Below are 20,786 nucleotides of genomic sequence, written 5' to 3' on the forward strand. Positions count from 1 at the left end.
CAGCGATGTGCTGTGGCATGGAGTCGATCTGTCTGTGGCACTGCTTAGGTGTTATGAGAGCCCAGATTGCTCTGATAGTGGCCTTCAGCTCTTCTGCATTGTTGGGTCTGGCATATCGCATATTCCTCTTCCCAATACCCCATAGATTTTTTATGGGGTTAAGGTCAGGCGAGTTTTCTGGCCAATTAACAACAGGGATACCATGGTCCTTAAACCAGGTACTGGTTGCTTTGGCACTGTGTGCAGGTGCCAAGTCCTGTTGGAAAATGAAATCTGCATCTCCCTAAAGTTGGTCAGCAGTGCTCTAAAACTTCCTGGTATACAGCTACGCTGACCTTGGACCTCAGAGAAAACAGTGGACGAACACCAGCAGATGACATGGCATCCCAAATCATCACTGACTGACTTTCAGACTTTACACTGGACCTCAAGCAACGTGGATTGTGTGCCTCTCCTCTCTTCCTCCAGACTCTGAGACCCTGATTTCCAAAGGAAATGCAAAATTTACTTGATCAGAGAACATAACTTTGGACCACTCAGCAGTCTTTTTTTTATCTTTAGCCCAGGCGAGATTCAACTCTGTTTTTCAAGAGTGGCTTCACACAAGGAATCTGACAGCTGAAACCAATGTCTTGCAAATGTCAATGTGTAGTGGTTCTTGAAGCACTGACTCCAGCTGCAGTCCACTTTTTGTGAATCTCCCTCACATTTTTGAATGGGTTTTGTTTCACAATCCTCTCTAGGGTGTGGTTATCCCTATTGCTTGTACACTTTTTTTTTTCCACATCTTTTCCTTCCCTTCGCGTCTATATTAATGTGCTTGGACACAGAGCTCTGTAAACAGCCAGCCTCTTTTGCAAAGGCCTTTTGTGTCTTGCCCTCCTTGTGCAAGGTATCAATGGTCATCTTTTGAACAACTGTCAAGTCAGAAGTCTTTCCCATGATTGTGTAGCCTACAGAACTTGACTGAGAGGCCATTTAAAGGCCTTTGCAGGAGTTCATTAGCTGATTAGATTGTGGCACCAGGTGTCTTCAATATTGAACCGTTTGACAATATTCTAATTTTCTGAGATACTGAATTTGGGATTTTCCTTAGTTGCCAGTTATAATCATAGCCTGACAAGCCAGACCCACATCAAGATGTTTGGTCTGGAAACTCACCATAGACAGGGGCAGGATAAACGGTTGTCTTTCAAACTCCCTCTGCACGCGATAGGATAGCGCTACACGAACCGGAGCAACGACGGTGAAGGGAAGCTCGCTGACTGATTAAACATTCGCCGTATCCGGTCGGCTAAACTCCGAACACATCTTCCCTTTTTAAGAATGACTTCAGTGCCGTTATTTGTTCTTTTCTCAGAGGAAAGCTTAACTCCAAGTCTTCCGGAGGCGCGGACAGAGCTGATTCAAAGACCGCCTCCGTTCGCCAGTTTCTGTGTTACTAGAAGCACGCAAACGCAACTCGGCCGTCGTCATTATGGCCCCGCCCACCGACTCTATACACGATGTGATTGGGCCGTCCAGATTCTGAGGAATACAGCTCAGATAGGAATTGAGAGTTGCTAGACCACACTTGCGGGCAAATTAAATTTGCTGCTGCTAGGGTGCGTCTAGATTTCTAGGCTATTATAATCATCAAAATTCAAAGAAATAAACATTTGAAATATATCAGTCTGTGTGTAATGAATTAATATAATTTCCCTTTTTGAATTGAATTAGAGAAATAAATCTACTTCTTGATGATATTCTAATTATATGACCAGCATCTGAATATTAAACATTTCCCTGAAGCCTGAGGCTTATATCTAAACTTATCAGAGTGTGATCTATTTTGTCTTTATGATGCTCAAGAATCATATGCATAATATACAGTGAGGAAAATAAGTATTTGAACAGCCTGCTATTTTGCAAGTTCTCCCACTTGGAAATCATGGAGGGGTCTGAAATTGTAATCTTAGGTGCTTGTCCACTGTGAGACACATAATCTAAAAAAAAATCCAGAAATCACAATATAATTTTTTAACTATTTATTTGTATGATACAGCTGCAAATAAGTATTTAAACCTCTGTCTATCAGCTAGAATTCTGACCCTCAAAGACCTGTTAGTCTGCCTTTAAAATGTCTACCTCCACTCCATTTATTATCCTAAATTAGATGCACCTGTTTGAGGTTGTTAGCTGCATAAAGACACCTGTCCACCCCATAATATCAGTAAGAATCCAACTAATAACATGGCCAAGACCAAAGAGCTGTCCAAAGACACTAAAAACAAAACTGTACACCTCCACAAGGCTGGAAAGTGCTACGGGGAAATTGCCAAGCAGCTTGGTGAAAAAAGTTCCACTGTTGGAGCAATCATTAGAAAATGGAAGAAGCTAAACATGACTGTCAATCTCCCTCAGACTGGGACTCCATGCAAGATCTCACCTCGTGGGGTCTCAATGATCCTAAGAAAGGTGAGAAATCAGCCCAGAACTACACGGGAGGAGCGATCCATAGGAGTCATGGGAGAAAATCCTGTGGTCAGATGAGACCAAAATAGAACTCTTTGGACATAATTCCACTAAATTTGTTTGGAGGAAGAAGAAAGATGAGTACAATCCCAAGAACACCATTCCTACTGTGAAGCTCTGGGCTGAAATCCCTCCTGCAGTGTGTGCAAACCTGGTGAAAAACTACAGGAAACGTTTGACCTCTGTAATTGCCAACAAATAGCCTAGAAATCTAGACGCACCCTAGTGGCAGCAAGTCTAATTTGCCGCGAGTGTCGTCTAGTAAATCTCAATTTACTTCTGAGCTGTAAACGCCAAACTCTGGTCAGGCCAATCACATCGTGTATAGAGTCGGTGGGCGGGGCTTAACATAATGACGACGGCCGAGTTGCTCGTGCTTCTAGTAAACACAGAAACTGGCGAACGGCGGTCTTTCGAATCCGCTTTGACCGCGACTCTGGAAGACTTGGAGTTAAGCTTTTCTCTGAGTGAGTGAGTGAGTGAGTGAGTGAGTGAGTGAGTGTGAGAGTGAGTGTGAGAGTGAGTGTGAGAGAGAGAATTTGTGTGTCAAAATTCAAAATTACATTTTGTATCCATCCATCTTCAAAAATACTTCAAATACGTTTGTGGGCTGGGTTGGACGTCCACCACAGCAAGCCCCTTCTGCGCACCCTTCTCTTCCCGAGTCCGCTTAAAAATGTTCACTGGGGTTCGGTTCATGTGAACTCTGGTACGGTTCGATGGTGATGTGAATGCATTCGTACTAAATCATGGAAGTGAACCGTTATTAATGCCATATGATTGGATCCAAATGTGTTTTGTGTTTCACTCATTTACCTTACGAGCGTCACTGACATACTGCAAGCAGCTGTATTTGAGCTGTAGATCAAATTTCTGCTCATCTTTGGCGTTCTGTAGAGCATTCGCAGTGCATTCGCGGCAGATAGACGCAAGGGCCATTACGTACTGAAGCTTTGGTAACAAAACCAACGGTTCAAAAACAAAAACATAAAAGTGATGGGAGCAACCATAGATATGTAAACATATATATGTGAGCAAAGCTGTGAATCGCCCGCTGTTGTTACTAAGCAACCGGGTAAACAGCTGCTGCTTTGATGACGTAAACGAACCCCGGATCGGACTTAAATAATATAATATGAACACAGTCCAGTGGGGGCAGAAGTAGGGGGGAGCAATCGAACTCGGGTTCGGTCCAGGCAATCAAATCAAGTGTGAAAGCACCCCAAGCGTACTCGAGTTGCGGTTCGCGGGTGCGCACCCGAGTTCGAAAGACTGCATTCATATCATCCAAACGAACGGAACTCTGACGTCAATCGAACCCGGGTGCACACCAAAAGTGCTTGTGTGAAAGCACGCTAAAAAAAGGAAAGAAAGACAAAGTAAATGTTGGAAAAAATGTTGCAACGGGTGACAAATTTAGAAAGTTGGCCTGTTGGAAGTGAACATTCATTTGTTAATTTGCCACATTTTGTTGTATAGTCCTGATATGGGGTTTCAGGCTTCACAATTGCCTTGCAACTTGTGTTCAAAAAATAAAGTGAAATGCTTTATTTTGTGATTTGCATGTATAATTGATTTAACGGGGGGGTGGGGGGGGGGGTTGGTTGGTTAGTTCAGTTATTTAGTTCACTGTAATAAAAAAAACTTTTTTTTTATCAGGTTTTTAATTGAGAATTTTCTACATCTGATAGACTGATCTCATAGACTGATCACATCTACATTTTTCAGCTTGCCAAATTTAATTTCTGTAAATTAAGTTGCATCAATTCACAGAAAATCCATTTGGCCAACTGAAAAATGTAGTCACTACAATATTGTCAACTGGAGACTTTTTTTTCTCTTTTTTTACAGTGTAGGATTTACAGATAATAGCTATGAGGTAACTTTCAGAGCATGCAAGTAGTCATAGCAACATAACCTGCTTCAGAGCAGCTTTATGCTCCAGGGTTAGTTTTCTTAAGAGGTATTCAGATGGATTATATATAATTAATATAGTTATATTAATGTTATTATATATTAATATAATAAGTTTGTTATATAGTTACAGTTATATAATAGACAATATTATATATTAATTCTAAAGCACTATTATAACAAGGTAATATTTAAATGTTAGTTTAATTCAAATATATTATTTATTTTATTGTCATCTTGCACATGGATCTGCATTCAATTATAGCACCAAACAGTAAATGACGATTACTTAGGCTATATATACATACCGGTATACATACTCCCGAGTTTGTCTCAACTTACTCCAGGACTCCAACATACCTTGAGTAAGCAAAGTTAATCAGATGGGAGTTCAAGGTAAATGTTATTTCGAACCAAGGTAGCCTTTTTATCAAAATGTCATGATGAAGAAGAATAAGTTCCATAAAGTCCAGCACTAACACCCAAACATAGTTTTTTTTCAGTGTTTATTTAAAAACATCCAGTCATGCAGAATATAAGATGACAAATATTTAATTGAGGAGTTGGCAATACAATATATAACAATGCAATATAAAGGGTATGATTTTACCCCAAAATTCAACATATTGACAAAATAACTGAAAACCAATGCTACCACTCAGTCTTTTCGCTGCTCAGTTGGTGTAATCGTAGTGGAAGTGACATCATGTATATACCATTTGGATGTTTGCAAACAACAATGTATTTTGTGTGCGGAGCATACCTAAAGACAGCAAAATGTCTGTAAGGATTAATATGTATTTAAATCATTCAGGGAAGACCATTCAGTATTATTTTACATTTGATTGCATCCCTATAAAAAACTTGATCAGAATTGGTAATTGTATTGGCAGATCCTATTTCCCGTGATAAGATCCAAAAATACAGAGATACAGATCCGAGATACAGCCTCTAAAATTTTGGGGTTGACTTTGTTAAATTGCCACTAGGGCTGCAGCTATCGATTCTTTTTGTAATCGATTAATCTACCACTTAATCGATCGATTAATCGATTAATCGGATAATAATTACTTTTTCTTTATTAAAGAGCAATAAGAGACAATAAGATGGGTATCTTAAAATTAATATCTAATTTGTTTTCTTTTTAGAAAAATTAAGTTTTTGCTGAAATTGCTTACATTAATAACTTTGAAACTAAACTATTTTAATGCATACAATTGCCATATTATATTAAATAAAAAATCTATTTCAAATTACTTTCAAAAGGTAAACATAGTTCAATCTAAAACTAAACCTACAACCAATACATCTAAATAGTAGTAATATAAATAACAATAATGCCAATATAAATAATATAAATATTCTATAAATTCTATATAATATAAATATTCTAATATTCTATAAATATTCTATAAATAATATAAATAACTAAACATTGTATTTATGTTGTGCAACTTAACTTTCATGTATCAGCTTCAGCTCAGGCATGACATAAGCATTTACTGTCTTATTTACTCCTTTACTGGAGCAAAATGTATTGGACAGGTTAACTTGGAAGAAGAGATGTGCGGATCAGCTCTATCGTCACCGAATCAGCTGTTAGAAGCAAACCATCCACCCGAACCCGGTATTCTCAACTTCAAATCCTCCGTGTTAAGCGCGATGCTATCGTTTACATTAACCAGGGTCGACAACCTATACATCACACGGAGGAATAACCGCTAGAACGTGATCAAACGCGAGATATGTTTAATTCAGTTAAAGTACATCACACATGCTGATCTTTTGAGCTAATCATTCATCATTGTAACACAGCTTGTTTTAAGTTAGTAGCTATAAATATGATTAAAGTGTGATATTTAAATGACACAAATCAATGAAAGCACGCAGCTCTGATCAGCTCTGAAAGCACGAGCGCTGCTCATCACAAACGCGCGCGCGTTATAGCTTGTTCTGACGTTTGTTGCGCCTAGTATTGAGAACATCTAATGGTGCATTTCGAAGATATTATCAAGTAGGATATATAAAGTCTCATTAAAGATTTCACACACATCACAATGACGGTGATCCATGTGCAAAGCTGCAAACTCCATCGAGTTCATGTGTTTGGAGTTGCTCGTATCTCCTCAGCTGACGCGTGAACTGCCGCAAATGAAACTTAAATGTTCAGCGTCGCATCTTGAAGCTCAACACGCAGTTGTCTTCATTTAAAAACAGCGATATTAAATGATATTACCAGTGCTGATGCCCGGCCGCTCTCTCTCTCGCATTGCGGTCTTTGTTCTCGACATGAGCTGAAAACGAAAGTTAAAGAACGACGCGCATTCATTGCGTTTTAGCGTGAAATGAGAGTTCCGCATCTTTATTAAAATCAACATAGTAACAATTTCTCTCATCCACCTGCAATTTTTGGGATGTTTACGCACCTGAACCGCGGATATAACCGCAATCCGCTCATAGGCAAGGCAAGGCAAGGCAAGTTTATTTATATAGCACATTTCATACACAATGGCAATTCAAAGTGCTTTACATAGAAAGGAATTAAAATAGGGCTAAAAAATGCATAAGAAAAAGAATACAATGTAAAGAGAATTAAAAGTAATAAAATGATGATAACCAAAGAAAAGAACAGGTAAACTAAAACAGTTATAAAAAATTATTTAAAAAATGATGCATAGATAAGGTGCAATCAGTCGGACGTACAGTGTCACAGTGCTCATTCAGTAAATGCACAGCTGAACAGATGTGTTTTGAGTCTGGATTTGAATGTGGCTACTGTTGGAGCACATCTGATCTGTTCAGGAAGCCGGTTCCAACTACGGCTGGCATAATAGCTAAAGGCAGACTCTCCTTGCTTTGAGTGAACTCTTGGTATTTCTAACTGACTTGATCCTGATGATCTGAGTGATCTGTTGGGTTTGTATTTAATCAGCATATCTGCGATGTATTGAGGTCCTAGGTCATTGAGTGATTTATAAACAAGTAATAGTACTTTAAAATCGATCCTAGATGTAACTGGAAGCCAGTGTAAAGACCTGAGGACTGGTGTGATATGGTCATATTTTCTGGTTCTGCTCAGAATCCTGGCAGCAGCATTCTGTATGAGCTGCAGCTGTCTAATGGTCTTTTTGGGAAGGCCAGTGAGAAGTCCATTACAATAGTCCACCCTACTGGTGATGAAAGCGTGAACCAGTTTCTCTAAGTCTTGCCTGGAGACAAAACATCTAATCCTTGCAATATTTTTCATACTCCGAGTCCTTACACAAAAAATGTCTTTCTGCAACATCTGTTTGTAGTTAAATGGACTAAGCGAAGCATCGAGGCAGGTGATTTTGCCTCGAGGATTTTTTTGATTCGATTAACTCGAGTTACTCGATGAATCGTTTCAGCCCTAATTGCCACCATAATAATACTGTACTTTTCTAAATTGTAACTACTGTAATAGCTGGAGTCTTAATGGAAGATATTTAATGACACCAGCATGAAGAGATTAATCAGATTAACTAAATTTATTTTTTTTAAGAACCAAGGGTTCAAAAGTTATAATTTTAGAAAAGCACATTTTTTAACCCTATAGAGTTGATCCTAGAGACTCCAAAATTGGTCAAATCACTATTGATTACCATCACTACAAGTTCTCACGTTCCATTCATAGTACTGCCAGACTCCAATTCGGCAGGAATAATGATAAGAAAACTAATGGATACAATATTTCCTATTGTAAAACTGTACTGTACTGCAATATTCCAAGGTTTCCAGATTTTCCAGAAATCATGGGAACCCTGTATTTGTCTGTGAATTTGAACTTAACATCATAGTAATTTTAAAAGTTAACTTAATTTTTTTTTTGTTAGAATATTTAGCAGGAAGCCATAAAATCACAGGTTTGGAACAAAATTTGTGTTTCATTTATAGGTAAACTATCTCTTTAGGTCTTGATGATCTTCATGAGACATTTCACATATTGAATTAGACTGGTAATAAGGCAGAGAATATTTAATCTTAACATTTTCATTATTCACACAAAAAAAAAAGTATAAAATATTTTTGCCTGGCTTTTCTATTTAACTAGTTAGGATAGGATGGAAGGGAAATATGGATAGAAACAACCTTACAGGCCCTGCATTGAGAAAATTTAGAAGTCAACACAAGTTTAGTTTTAAATTTTTTTTTAAAGGGATCCCCTGGTGTTGAGACTTGTATGGCTTAATATAACATAAATGATGTCTCTTACTGAATTATGTAGTAGAAAACCCATGAAAGATCTACGTTATTTAAAAAAAACGATTTTATATTTGGACCATGGGCGGCGCCATTTTGTTTGCGTTCTAGGTTGATGACGTAGATTGGTTGAACTCCTCAATCAGCTGGCATTACCCGTAGCTATTTTTACCACAACGCAACTCGAAAATTGTTTCAGAGTTAAACAAAACCAATTAATTGCTTTGTAATTGTACTTAAAACACACTCAAACATACATGTGCACACAAACTCACCTACACAAGTCACAAACAGATCGGCGGGCGGGCACACGTACCTGACAGACTGCTGTCTCAATCGAGATGTTGGGCTGCTCAGTCTCCACGACAGGGGCTGAATCCGAAATCGACCCCCTATACCTTGAAATAGGGCATTATTTGAAGGGACGGGCATTTGTAGTGTTGTCCGACACCATAGGGACATGTTCGAGTGCAGTCATTCAGTCTCACGTTCACCGCAATAACGAGTGTACAGCCGATTTACACACAACAGCTGTCCGACTTCACGCATTTGTCTTCATTCACTCCTTCAAGTTGTATTAGTGAACAAAAGTAAAGAAAGTAATTTGTGTCTTAAAAGTGAAAGTTTAAAGATTGAGGTTAATTCACTGAGCTTGTGCTCAAACTTTAATGCACAAACCAATCCCATGCATCATCACCAAAACATCCTGCCTCTCTTCCTCACGTTAACTTATCCCATCATCCTACCTAGATATTTCCCTTTGCTGGTAACATTAGGCATTACAGTTAATCTACTGCATATCAACAGTCTATCTATGATATCAACACAGGGAATAGTGATGTATGTGCGCACGCAGTGCGTGTGTGTTCGCGCCGATCTGTTCGCGCCTCATGTGTGTGTGTGTGTGTTCGCGCCGATCTGTTGGGGTGTGTGTGAGTCTGTGTGAGCGAGAGAGTTTGTGTCCACATGTATGTTTGGGTGCGTGAAGTCGGACAGCTGTTGTAAATCGGCTGTACACTGCGGTGCAACGTGAGACTGAATGACTGCACTCGAACATGTCCACTATGGTGTCGGACAACACTACAAATGGCCGTCCCTTCAAATAATGCCCTATTTCAGGGTATAGGGGGTCGATTTCGGATTCAGCCCCTGTCATGGAGACTGAGCAGCCCAACATCTCGATTGACACAACGCAGTCTGTCAGGTGTGTGCCCGGCCGCCGATCTGTTTGTGTAGGTGAGTTTGTGTGCACATGTATGTTTGAGTGTGTTTTAAGTACAATTACAAAGCAATTCATTGGTTTTGTTTAACTCTGAAACAATTTTCGAGTTGCGTTGTGGTAAAAATAGCTACGGGTAACGCCAGCTGATTGAGGCGTTCAATCAATCTACGTCATCAACCTAGAACGCAAACAAAATGGCGCCGCCCATGGTCCAAATATAAAATCGATTTTTTAAATAACGTAGATCTTTCATGGGTTTTCTACTACATAATTCAGTAAGAGACATCATTTATGTTATATTAAGCCATACAAGTCTCAACACCAGGGGATCCCTTTAAGAGGTGTCTTAGTTTGTTCCATCAAGGCAGTAAACATAACATGATATAAGGCAGTAAAACCATACACAATGCATAAAAAAAAAAAAAAATCCTTTTATATAAAAATTCTGCATATAATATAATGCTATGGTTTATTTTTTTAAGACTTTTAATGTCCAAGCCAAGGTTTGCTTTTCCTGAAGAAGTTTGTAAATTGCCCATGAGTGGTTAAAACTTATGCTGAGAATACTAGTTTAAGCATAGTTTTGATTGTCAAGTGCTTACGAGAGCAAGGTGTGAAACACTCACCCCCTAATCATCCACGGTCAAGTCTGGGCTATATTTCAGAAGGTCAGAGGTCACAAGAAGGTCCCGGGAACGTCCTCTCAAGCTCAGAACCTCATCTAGCAACCTCATCGTCAAGTCCCTGCTCTCAGGCTCCTCTAGTAGAGGCCAGTCCAGCAGCTGAGCTCTGGAGGGGAGAGCAGGCAGACCAGGCTCATATTCCTCTAGTGGATTAGGATAGAGCAGCAGACGGAGAGAAGGAATACCTGCTGCTGTACGGGCCAGGGAAAGAAGTCCCGTCCTAGATAGTGGGTTTAAGGCCAGTCTTAAGCTACGCAAAGCCCGACAGCAGGACAAGGAGGGGAGAAGAGCTCCCAGGAGAGAGTCTGAGAGGCCACAACCACAAAGTGAAAGCTGAGACATGGAGCTTTCAGCTTGGCCTAAGAGACGGTGCAGAGAGGGCAGGGATGATTCATCAAGCCGGTTCTCACTCAGGTCAAGTTCTCTCAGGAAGGAAGCATGCTGACTGCAGGAGAGGTAGGCCAGGTCAGTGGAGGTCAGGCACAGGTATGGCAGCTCCAGAAACTCCAGAGGCTGGGAAAGAGAGCTGCAAACAGGAAAAACGTGCTGAATACATGTGAAATGCTTTCATAAATAATGTACATACATACATATTTGCATATGTGTGCTTACATTATGATATTAGAACAATTGCATCACTCTGACATTGACTTTATAATAAAATATATATTTTTATGAATTAAAAACATGCTCATCATAGAAGATGTGTATGCATCATTGTACGTATGAAATTCATTTTGAATTTTTTTTTTTTTAAAGAGGGAATCAATCAGCATTGACCCTCTGGCTAAAATAATGAAACCGTGTATGAGTGAGCATGACAAATACAGCTGTGTAATCCCATGCGTATGAACCTGAGCAGCAAGCGCAGGTGTCCTGGAAGTCGGAGTGCAGTCAGGCATAATCTCTTTAGTCTCTTTAGTGAACCCAGTCCTTTAGACATGTCCTGTAGTGCCCCCTGCTGGCCAGCCTGTGTGCGTTGCAAGTCCAAGTTACAGTAATGCAGTCTGAGAGAGTGAAGCTGAGGGAAGGGAGCTAACAGTGGAAGTAGCATAGCCAGGCCCGACACCCCAAGGCTGGAGTTGCAGATGTCCACACTGAGGAGATCCCTCAGAGGCAACATACCCAATAAGGAAACTATAGAGGGTGCTGAGAGTTCCTTCACGCGAAGGTAGCGGCAGTGGAGTTGCAATTTGCCCAAATGACTAAGGGCATCACGGACACGCTCCCAGGAACGGGAATTGATAAATAAGTCAGCCCTGACATGAACCGAAGCTACCTCGTCCCAATCTTGGTCACATAAACTACCGTTATTACTGCTAGTGTTCGATTTAACCTCAGAAGAAATCTTCCTCCTTTGGATCTCCATCCTCCTCCCGACACCCTTCACTGACTCAAGTTCTGGTAACGTTTGCTCATTAGTTGTGCACTCCATCTTCCCTACTCCTTCCACTCTGTGTGCTGCTCCATAACTCCCTTCCCCATTATTCCCGCACCCTACAGTGCCCCGGTCTCGTTTGACAGCGCCCCGGTCGCGCTCTGCTTCCAGCCCTCTTTTTCGCTCTCTTTCACCATCTCTCCTGTGAGTCCTGGAGGCAGCAGCTCGAGCTTGTAGCACCATTGAGCAGAGGGCATCAGTGAGGGACCATCCACCCATTGAGTCTTCAACTCTCCCATTCATACACTGAAGTCCACTGAGATCCAGCACCTGCAGGCAACACCTGGTAAGGGAGGCGGGTAGAGAGCTAGTAAATAATGTTTAAAAAAAGATATAAAACACAATGTAACTAACACAAGACAGAGGGAGACAAAGAATACAAAATGACAGTGAAAATCTACTTGGGAATGCATAAATATGTATACAAAACATTCTCACATGCATACATACAGTCTTGTTCAAAATAATAGCAGTACAATGTGACTAACCAGAATAATCAAGGTTTTTCGTATATTTTTTTATTGCTACGTGGCAAACAAGTTACCAGTAGGTTCAGTAGATTCTCAGAAAACAAATGAGACCCAGCATTCCTTGATATCCACGCTCTTAAGGCTGTGCAATTGGGCAATTAGTTGAATTAGTTGAAACACATTAGGGTGTGTTCAAAAAAATAGCAGTGTGGCATTCAATCACTGAGGTCATCAATTTTATGAAGAAACAGGTGTGAATCAGGTGGCCCCTATTTAAGGATGAAGCCAACACTTGTTGAACATGCATTTGAAAGCTGAGGAAAATGGGTCGTTCAAGACATTGTTCAGAAGAACAGCGTACTTTGATTAAAAAGTTGATTAGAGAGGGGAAAACCTATAAAGAGGTGCAAAAAATGATAGGCTGTTCAGCTAAAATGATCTCCAATGCCTTAAAATGGAGAGCAAAACCAGAGAGACGTGGAAGAAAACGGAAGATAACCATCAAAATGGATAGAAGAATAACCAGAATGGCAAAGGCTCAGCCAATGATCACCTCCAGGATGATCAAAGACAGTCTGGAGTTACCTGTAAGTACTGTGACAGTTAGAAGACGTCTGTGTGAAGCTAATCTATTTTCAAGAATCCCCCGCAAAGTCCCTCTGTTAAAAAAAAGGCATGTGCAGAAGAGGTTACAATTTGCCAAAGAACACATCAACTGGCCTAAAGAGAAATGGAGGAACATTTTGTGGACTGATGAGAGTAAAATTGTTCTTTGTGGGTCCAAGGGCCACAGGCAGTTTGTGAGTCGACCCCCAAACTCTGAATTCAAGCCACAGTACACAGTGAAGACAGTGAAGCATGGAGGTGCAAGCATCATGATATGGGCATGTTTCTCCTACTATGGTGTTGGGCCTATTTATCGCATACCAGGGATCATGGATCAGTTTGCATATGTTAAAATACTTGAAGAGGTCATGTTGCCCTATGCTGAAGAGGACATGCCCTTGAAACGGTTGTTTCAACAAGACAATGACCCAAAACACACTAGTAAACGGGCAAAGTCTTGGTTCCAAACCAACAAAATTAATGTTATGGAGTGGCCAGCCCAATCTCCAGACCTTAATCCAATTGAGAACTTGTGGGGTGATATCAAAAATGCTGTTTCTGAAGCAAAACCAAGAAATGTGAATGAATTGTGGAATGTTGTTAAAGAATCATGGAGTGGAATAACAGCTGAGAGGTGCCACAAGTTGGTTGACTCCATGCCACACAGATGTCAAGCAGTTTTAAAAAACTGTGGTCATACAACTAAATATTAGTTTAGTGAGTCACAGGATTGCTAAATCCCAGAAGAAAAAAAATGTTTGTACAAAATAGTTTTGAGTTTGTACAGTCAAAGGTAGACACTGCTATTTTTTTGAACACACCCCTTTCAACTAATTGCCCAATTGCACAGCCTTAAGAGCGTGCATATCATGAATGCTGGGTCTTGTTTGTTTTCTGACAATCTACTGAACCTACTGGTAACTTGTTTGCCACGTAGCAATAAAAAATATACTAAAAACCTTGATTATTCTGGTTAGTCACATTGTACTGCTATTATTTTGAACAAGACTGTACATACATATGTGTATGTATATATGTATGTATGTATGTGTGTGTGTGTATGTATATATATATATATATATATATATATATATATATATATATATATATATATATATATATATATATATATATATAGCTTAAGGCTGACATTCTAATTTGATGAAAAATGTATTATCATCAATGTAAAACAGTTCTGCTTCTTAATATTTTTAATACATTTTTTCAAGATTATTTGATGAATAGAAAGTTCAAAAGAACAATATAAATCTTTTAGGATATTATAAAGGTATTTACTGTTGCATTTGATCATTTAATGCTTCCTTTCTCTATAAAAGTATGAATTTCTTTCAACAACAACACACCAAAAAAAAACAACAACAACAAAAACACGGTATGGTTGCTGTTGAATGGTAGCTGTTGAATGGTAGCATGTTTGTATAGTATGTTTTTATTTAAAAATGTAATTGTTATCCACATATGCCTTATTAACTTGTTTACTGCCAGTGAGGTTAAAGGGAGCATCAATTACATTTCGACCTATATTTATCCACGCTGTCAAGTCAGAGACGTCACATGAGAAGGGTGCTGTGAAGATGAAATTAAGTTCCATGAACAACATGGCACTGTACTGATCTCTTGTATTTTATTTCACATTTTGTAATTAAAATGAAAAAGGGTGATTTGGAGAGAACACATCCATACCTCTTGTCTGTCAGTCCCCTGACCACAGCCAGAAGTAGAGCCTGAACGCAGAGGTGGTTCGGAGGGCACTGGCCCTCTTTTCTGCCGCTGCCTATAGTCAGTGTTCGCTCAGGCCACCACTGGACGAGCTCAACGATGGCTAGACGACGGCGGTGGGTGAAGGCGGCATCCAGTAGCGCTCGGTAGAGCTCCCTCGGCACACAACTTAACCAATACGGCGAAGAGCTGTGGTCGCTCACTACCTCCCGGGCGCACAGGTTCACCAACGACAGAACCATCTAAAGGGGTTAGCATTTGAGATCATTACATCACACACAAATCAAATTACTGATTGCAGCATTTTGATTAATTAAAAAATAAAATACCTTTATCTCTCAAGAACGCCCCCAAAAGCACCTCTGTGTTTTTCTTAAGCAGCTACAAAATGACTTCCCTCATCACATAGTAATCCTGCACACTAAATGGCAACGTTACATTTAATTAGACTCGTTTAACAGGCATCTGAATGTCGCGAGCGTCTTAAATGAATAACCTAAGTTACATGCTAAACCTTTAGCGGGTAGCAGATGATTTATGCATGCCTTATAAAAGTGTAACGTAAAGTAAAATACAACTCTGTTGGATATGGACGAATCTTACATATTGCTTGTTTAAATATCTCTGGCGTGTTTTCCCATACCGCTCCGACTCCCTTTCTGATGTTTACGACGAAACATAGTTAGTCACACTTTGATGACGTGTTTATTTGGCGACTACCCCTGGCACAAAAGTCATTTGATAGAGCAAAAAAAGTTACCCATGGCAATGACAATGATTTTACAGATAACACATGCCAAAATAAATGATCAGTATTTACAACTAGCTATAATTTATTATAAATATTTAGATTACAAAAAAGTAACTTAGCCTACTTGTAGCCGAGTTAATACCACAATCAACTAACCTGTTCAGCCCATAGACCGTAAAAAAGCCAGGGAACACTTCGTTTGGTTGTATCTCTCAACAATTCTGTAACCCAGAGTTTATCCAAATACCGTCATTATTCTGTATCTGGGTGTTATTTGTCGTTTAGGGGCACTTCCCAGACACCCAGTTTGTTGTTTGGTTTATCATTTATGGAACATAACAAATAATTTTGTCTAAGCAGCTGTCTCAGCTACACACTGATGCCTTTTGATTTTAGTTTTCAAAATTTAAAATAACATTGTAATATGTGTTTAAGCAATATGTATAAAATATTTTGGAAGAGTTTGAAACATTTGTTTTGAATCCTCCCTACAGGAGGCAGACAGTATTGAAGTATTTTTTACTTTCCAAGTAATTTTGTTTTTCCAATTACATGTACTTTATCAGTGTTCTTCTTTGGAAAATATTTACTTCACAACATTCCAAAACCTAATATTGTTACATCAATATTTTTACAGCAATACATTTCATATTGAATATAATTTATACTTTATTACTTTAAAACTGTAGTACTGTACTTTTACTCAAGTAAAAGTATTCAGTTTTACTTGAGTACAGCAAGAAAACAACAACTTTTATTTATGAAATGTAGTGCAGTAAAAGTATCACATAATGTTTGCTTTGGAATGGAGTGAAGTAAAAGTTTCCTAAAGAAAAACACTGATAAAGTATATCCTTAAAAATTGAACTTGAGTAGAAATTCAAAATACTCCCATCTCCTTTCGGCCTCTGCTCCCTATTCAAATCAAGCATTACTTCTTAAATTGCCTTTAAAATAGTTCAATAAAGCTTAATGGTTAATGGTAGTTAGGAGTTGCTTTTTGACATCAATATCAATCCAGGAATGGTCATAAAGAAGAAGAGTTCAGCTATCAAACAACACAAAACTATAATTTTATTGTCACAGGCTAAATCATTCTTAAAACTAAATGGCTACAAGAGACAGATTCCATTCACATTTTTCTTTCCATGTCTGTGCTGTTATTTTGAAATGTAGCATTATGAAAACATGAACAGATTCAAATACATCAGCCTTGAAAGACTTAACAATATTTGGTTTGTAATGTTTACCTTTCAACCCGCCAAAATTAAGCCAGCACAGAAAGTCAAAAGCATGGCAGCAACAAAAAGTGAAACCTGCACACATTTAATAATAATAATAAAAAAAAAAAAGAGCAGTGCAGTGTATAATAAAATAGATGAATTTCAGATAATTACATTTAAAAAAAGGGGAAAACAGCTTTATGGTTTAGTCTTATATAAAGATATCAGGCAAATAAAACAACCCGTTAGTTGCTTTGGATAAACTTATCTGCTAAAAACACACACAAAAAAGCTTTCATATAGGCAGACAACAGCAAATTACGAAAACAGTAGGACAACCAATGAATCAGAAAATGTGCTTGTGCAGTCTTTGTATTCCAAAGTGTTTTCAAAAGAATATCACACATCCTATTCACACAGTCAAAATGCTGGTGTTTAAATGAAACTTATTTTCATTCCTGGAAGAGCTGGTTTCCAGTGTTTTTTACTGGCTAAATTTAGTTATGACGATGTGACTAGCAATATCAGCTAACGGAGATACAGTGCTTGTTTTGTTCAGTCTTTTACTGCATATGGTAATTAATAACTCAGAAAGTAGAACTGAAGTTTCATTTATTATAAGATGATTAAAACAATTCAAAATACACCTGCATTGTATTGCATTTTGTGACTTTGTCAAAAAAAAAATTTCACCATTAAAGTTTAAATATTGTCTTGTTCTCATGAACCCAATATGGTGTTTTGTCTAAATAAATGTATCGTCACACCTCGACTAGATACATTTTTGCACAACTAATAGTAATATTAATAGTAATCAAATAATATTTTAATTAAACACAAATTTTAACTTCATTTATTTTTTACAAAATCACAATTATAAAGATAGTTCATATTTGACACAGAATTTAAAAAAATATCTCAACTAGCTGACTATAATACATTATTTTTAAAGTCAGTTCCCTTTAAAATCTACAGGTGCTGGTCATATCATTAGAATATCATGAAAAAGTTGATTTATTTCACTAATTCCATTCAAAAAATTAAACTTATATATTATATTCATTCATTACACACAGACTGATATGTTTCAAATGTTTATTTATTTTAATTTTCATGTTTGTAACTGACAACTAAGGAAAATCCCAAATTCAGGATCTCAGAAAATTTGAATATTATTTAAGACCAATACAAAGAAATAATTTTCAGTTGGCCAAGATTTAAAAAAAATTATGAACATGAAAAGAATGAGCATGTACAGCACTTAATCCTTAGTTGGGGCTCCTTGTGCCTGAATTACTGCAGCGATGTGCTGTGGCATGGAGTCGATCTGTCTGTGGCACTGCTTAGGTGTTATGAGAGCCCAGATTGCTCTGATAGTGGCCTTCAGCTCTTCTGCATTGTTGGGTCTGGCATATCGCATATTCCTCTTCCCAATACCCCATAGATTTTTTATGGGGTTAAGGTCAGGCGAGTTTTCTGGCCAATTAACAACAGGGATACCATGGTCCTTAAACCAGGTACTGGTTGCTTTGGCACTGTGTGCAGGTGCCAAGTCCTGTTGGAAAATGAAATCTGCATCTCCCTAAAGTTGGTCAGCAGTGCTCTAAAACTTCCTGGTATACAGCTACGCTGACCTTGGACCTCAGAGAAAACAGTGGACGAACACCAGCAGATGACATGGCATCCCAAATCATCACTGACTGACTTTCAGACTTTACACTGGACCTCAAGCAACGTGGATTGTGTGCCTCTCCTCTCTTCCTCCAGACTCTGGGACCCTGATTTCCAAAGGAAATGCAAAATTTACTTGATCAGAGAACATAACTTTGGACCACTCAGCAGTCTTTTTTTTATCTTTAGCCCAGGCGAGATTCAACTCTGTTTTTCAAGAGTGGCTTGACACAAGGAATGCGACAGCTGAAACCAATGTCTTGCAAATGTCAATGTGTAGTGGTTCTTGAAGCACTGACTCCAGCTGCAGTCCACTTTTTGTGAATCTCCCTCACATTTTTGAATGGGTTTTGTTTCACAATCCTCTCCAGGGTGTGGTTATCCCTATTGCTTGTACACTTTTTTTTCCCCACATCTTTTCCTTCCCTTCGCGTCTATATTAATGTGCTTGGACACAGAGCTCTGTAAACAGCCAGCCTCTTTTGCAAAGGCCTTTTGTGTCTTGCCCTCCTTGTGCAAGGTATCAATGGTCATCTTTTGAACAACTGTCAAGTCAGAAGTCTTCCCCATGATTGTGTAGCCTACAGAACTTGACTGAGAGGCCATTTAAAGGCCTTTGCAGGAGTTCATTAGCTGATTAGATTGTGGCACCAGGTGTCTTCAATATTGAACCGTTTGACAATATTCTAATTTTCTGAGATACTGAATTTGGGATTTTCCTTAGTTGCCAGTTATAATCATAGCCTGACAAGCCAGACCCACATCAAGATGTTTGGTCTGGAAACTCACCATAGACAGGGGCAGGATAAACGGTTGTCTTTCAAACTCCCTCTGCACGCGATAGGATAGCGCTACACGAACCGGAGCAACGACGGTGAAGGGGAGCTCGCTGACTGATTAAACATTCGCCGTATCCGGTCGGCTAAACTCCGAACACATCTTCCCTTTTTAAGAATGACTTCAGTGCCCTTATTTGTTCTTTTCTCAGAGGAAAGCTTAACTCCAAGTCTTCCGGAGGCGCGGGCAGAGCTGATTCAAAGACCGCCTCCGTTCGCCAGTTTCTGTGTTACTAGAAGCACGCAAACGCAACTCGGCCGTCGTCATTATGGCCCCGCCCACCGACTCTATACACGATGTGATTGGGCCGTCCAGATTCTGAGGAATACAGCTCAGATAGGAATTGAGAGTTGCTAGACCACACTTGCGGGCAAATTAAATTTGCTGCTGCTAGGGTGCGTCTAGATTTCTAGGCTATTATAATCATCAAAATTCAAAGAAATAAACATTTGAAATATATCAGTCTGTGTGTAATGAATTAATATAATTTCACTTTTTGAATTGAATTAGAGAAATAAATCTACTTCTTGATGATATTCTAATTATATGACCAGCATCTGAATATTAAACATTTCCCTGAAGCCTGAGGCTTATATCTAAACTTATCAGAGTGTGATCTATTTTGTCTTTATGATGCTCAAGAATCATATGCATAATATACAGTGAGGAAAATAAGTATTTGAACAGCCTGCTATTTTGCAAGTTCTCCCACTTGGAAATCATGGAGGGGTCTGAAATTGTAATCTTAGGTGCTTGTCCACTGTGAGACACATAATCTAAAAAAAAATCCAGAAATCACAATATGATTTTTTAACTATTTATTTGTATGATACAGCTGCAAATAAGTATTTAAACCTCTGTCTATCAGCTAGAATTCTGACCCTCAAAGACCTGTTAGTCTGCCTTTAAAATGTCTACCTCCACTCCATTTATTATCCTAAATTAGATGCACCTGTTTGAGGTTGTTAGCTGCATAAAGACACCTGTCCACCCCATAATATCAGTAAGAATCCAACTAATAACATGGCCAAGACCAAAGAGCTGTCCAAAGACACTAAAAACAAAACTGTACACCTCCACAAGGCTGGAAAGTGCTACGGGGAAATTGCCAAGCAGCTTGGTGAAAAAAGTTCCACTGTTGGAGCAATCATTAGAAAATGGAAGAAGCTAAACATGACTGTCAATCTCCCTCAGACTGGGACTCCATGCAAGATCTCACCTCGTGGGGTCTCAATGATCCTAAGAAAGGTGAGAAATCAGCCCAGAACTACACGGGAGGAGCTAGTCAATGACCTGAAAAAGCTGACACCACCGTTTCCAAGGTTATTGTTGGTAATACGCCAAGACGTCATGGTTTGAAATCATGCATGGCACAGAAGGTTCCCCTGCTTAACCCAGCACATGTCCAGGCCCGTCTTAAGTTTGCCAATGACCATTTGGATGATCCATAGGAGTCATGGGAGAAAATCCTGTGGTCAGATGAGACCAAAATAGAA

General features: G+C 39.0%; 1 protein-coding gene across 3 annotated transcripts; it reads right to left on the reverse strand.

The window, feature by feature from the left end:
* Positions 1-10,204: 10,204 nt before the first annotated feature.
* LOC137084242 (leucine-rich repeat-containing protein 14-like) lies at positions 10,205-15,713 on the reverse strand. 3 transcript variants are annotated; one of them, XM_067450348.1, is made up of 5 exons: positions 15,684-15,713; positions 15,138-15,229; positions 14,773-15,050; positions 11,409-12,275; positions 10,205-11,080 (listed from the first exon to the last, which is right to left on the reverse strand). In XM_067450348.1, exons 3-5 carry the CDS (start codon positions 15,048-15,050, stop codon positions 10,501-10,503), a joined length of 1,725 nt encoding a protein of 574 aa, XP_067306449.1. In that variant the 5' UTR covers positions 15,138-15,229; positions 15,684-15,713; the 3' UTR covers positions 10,205-10,500. The 3 variants fall into 3 exon arrangements, with proteins under 3 accessions (XP_067306449.1, XP_067306431.1, XP_067306440.1); XM_067450330.1 differs by lacking the exon at positions 15,684-15,713 and adding an exon at positions 15,412-15,595; XM_067450339.1 differs by lacking the exon at positions 15,684-15,713 and adding an exon at positions 15,323-15,595.
* Positions 15,714-20,786: the final 5,073 nt, after the last annotated feature.

This window comes from Pseudorasbora parva, chromosome 1 (genome assembly GCF_024679245.1).
Source record: "Pseudorasbora parva isolate DD20220531a chromosome 1, ASM2467924v1, whole genome shotgun sequence".
Lineage (NCBI taxonomy): Eukaryota > Metazoa > Chordata > Actinopteri > Cypriniformes > Gobionidae > Pseudorasbora > Pseudorasbora parva.

Bases quoted from the DNA above. Each gene is read 5' to 3' on its own strand.
- LOC137084242 (XM_067450348.1), bottom strand. From the start codon at position 15,050: ATGGTTCTGTCGTTGGTGAACCTGTGCGCCCGGGAGGTAGTGAGCGAC. The intron at 12,276-14,772 runs GTATGGATGTGT...CTCCCTTACCAG, and splicing joins AGGGGACTGACAGACAAGAG to GTGTTGCCTGCAGGTGCTGG. The intron at 11,081-11,408 runs GTTCATACGCAT...TCCTGTTTGCAG, and splicing joins CACCTGCGCTTGCTGCTCAG to CTCTCTTTCCCAGCCTCTGG.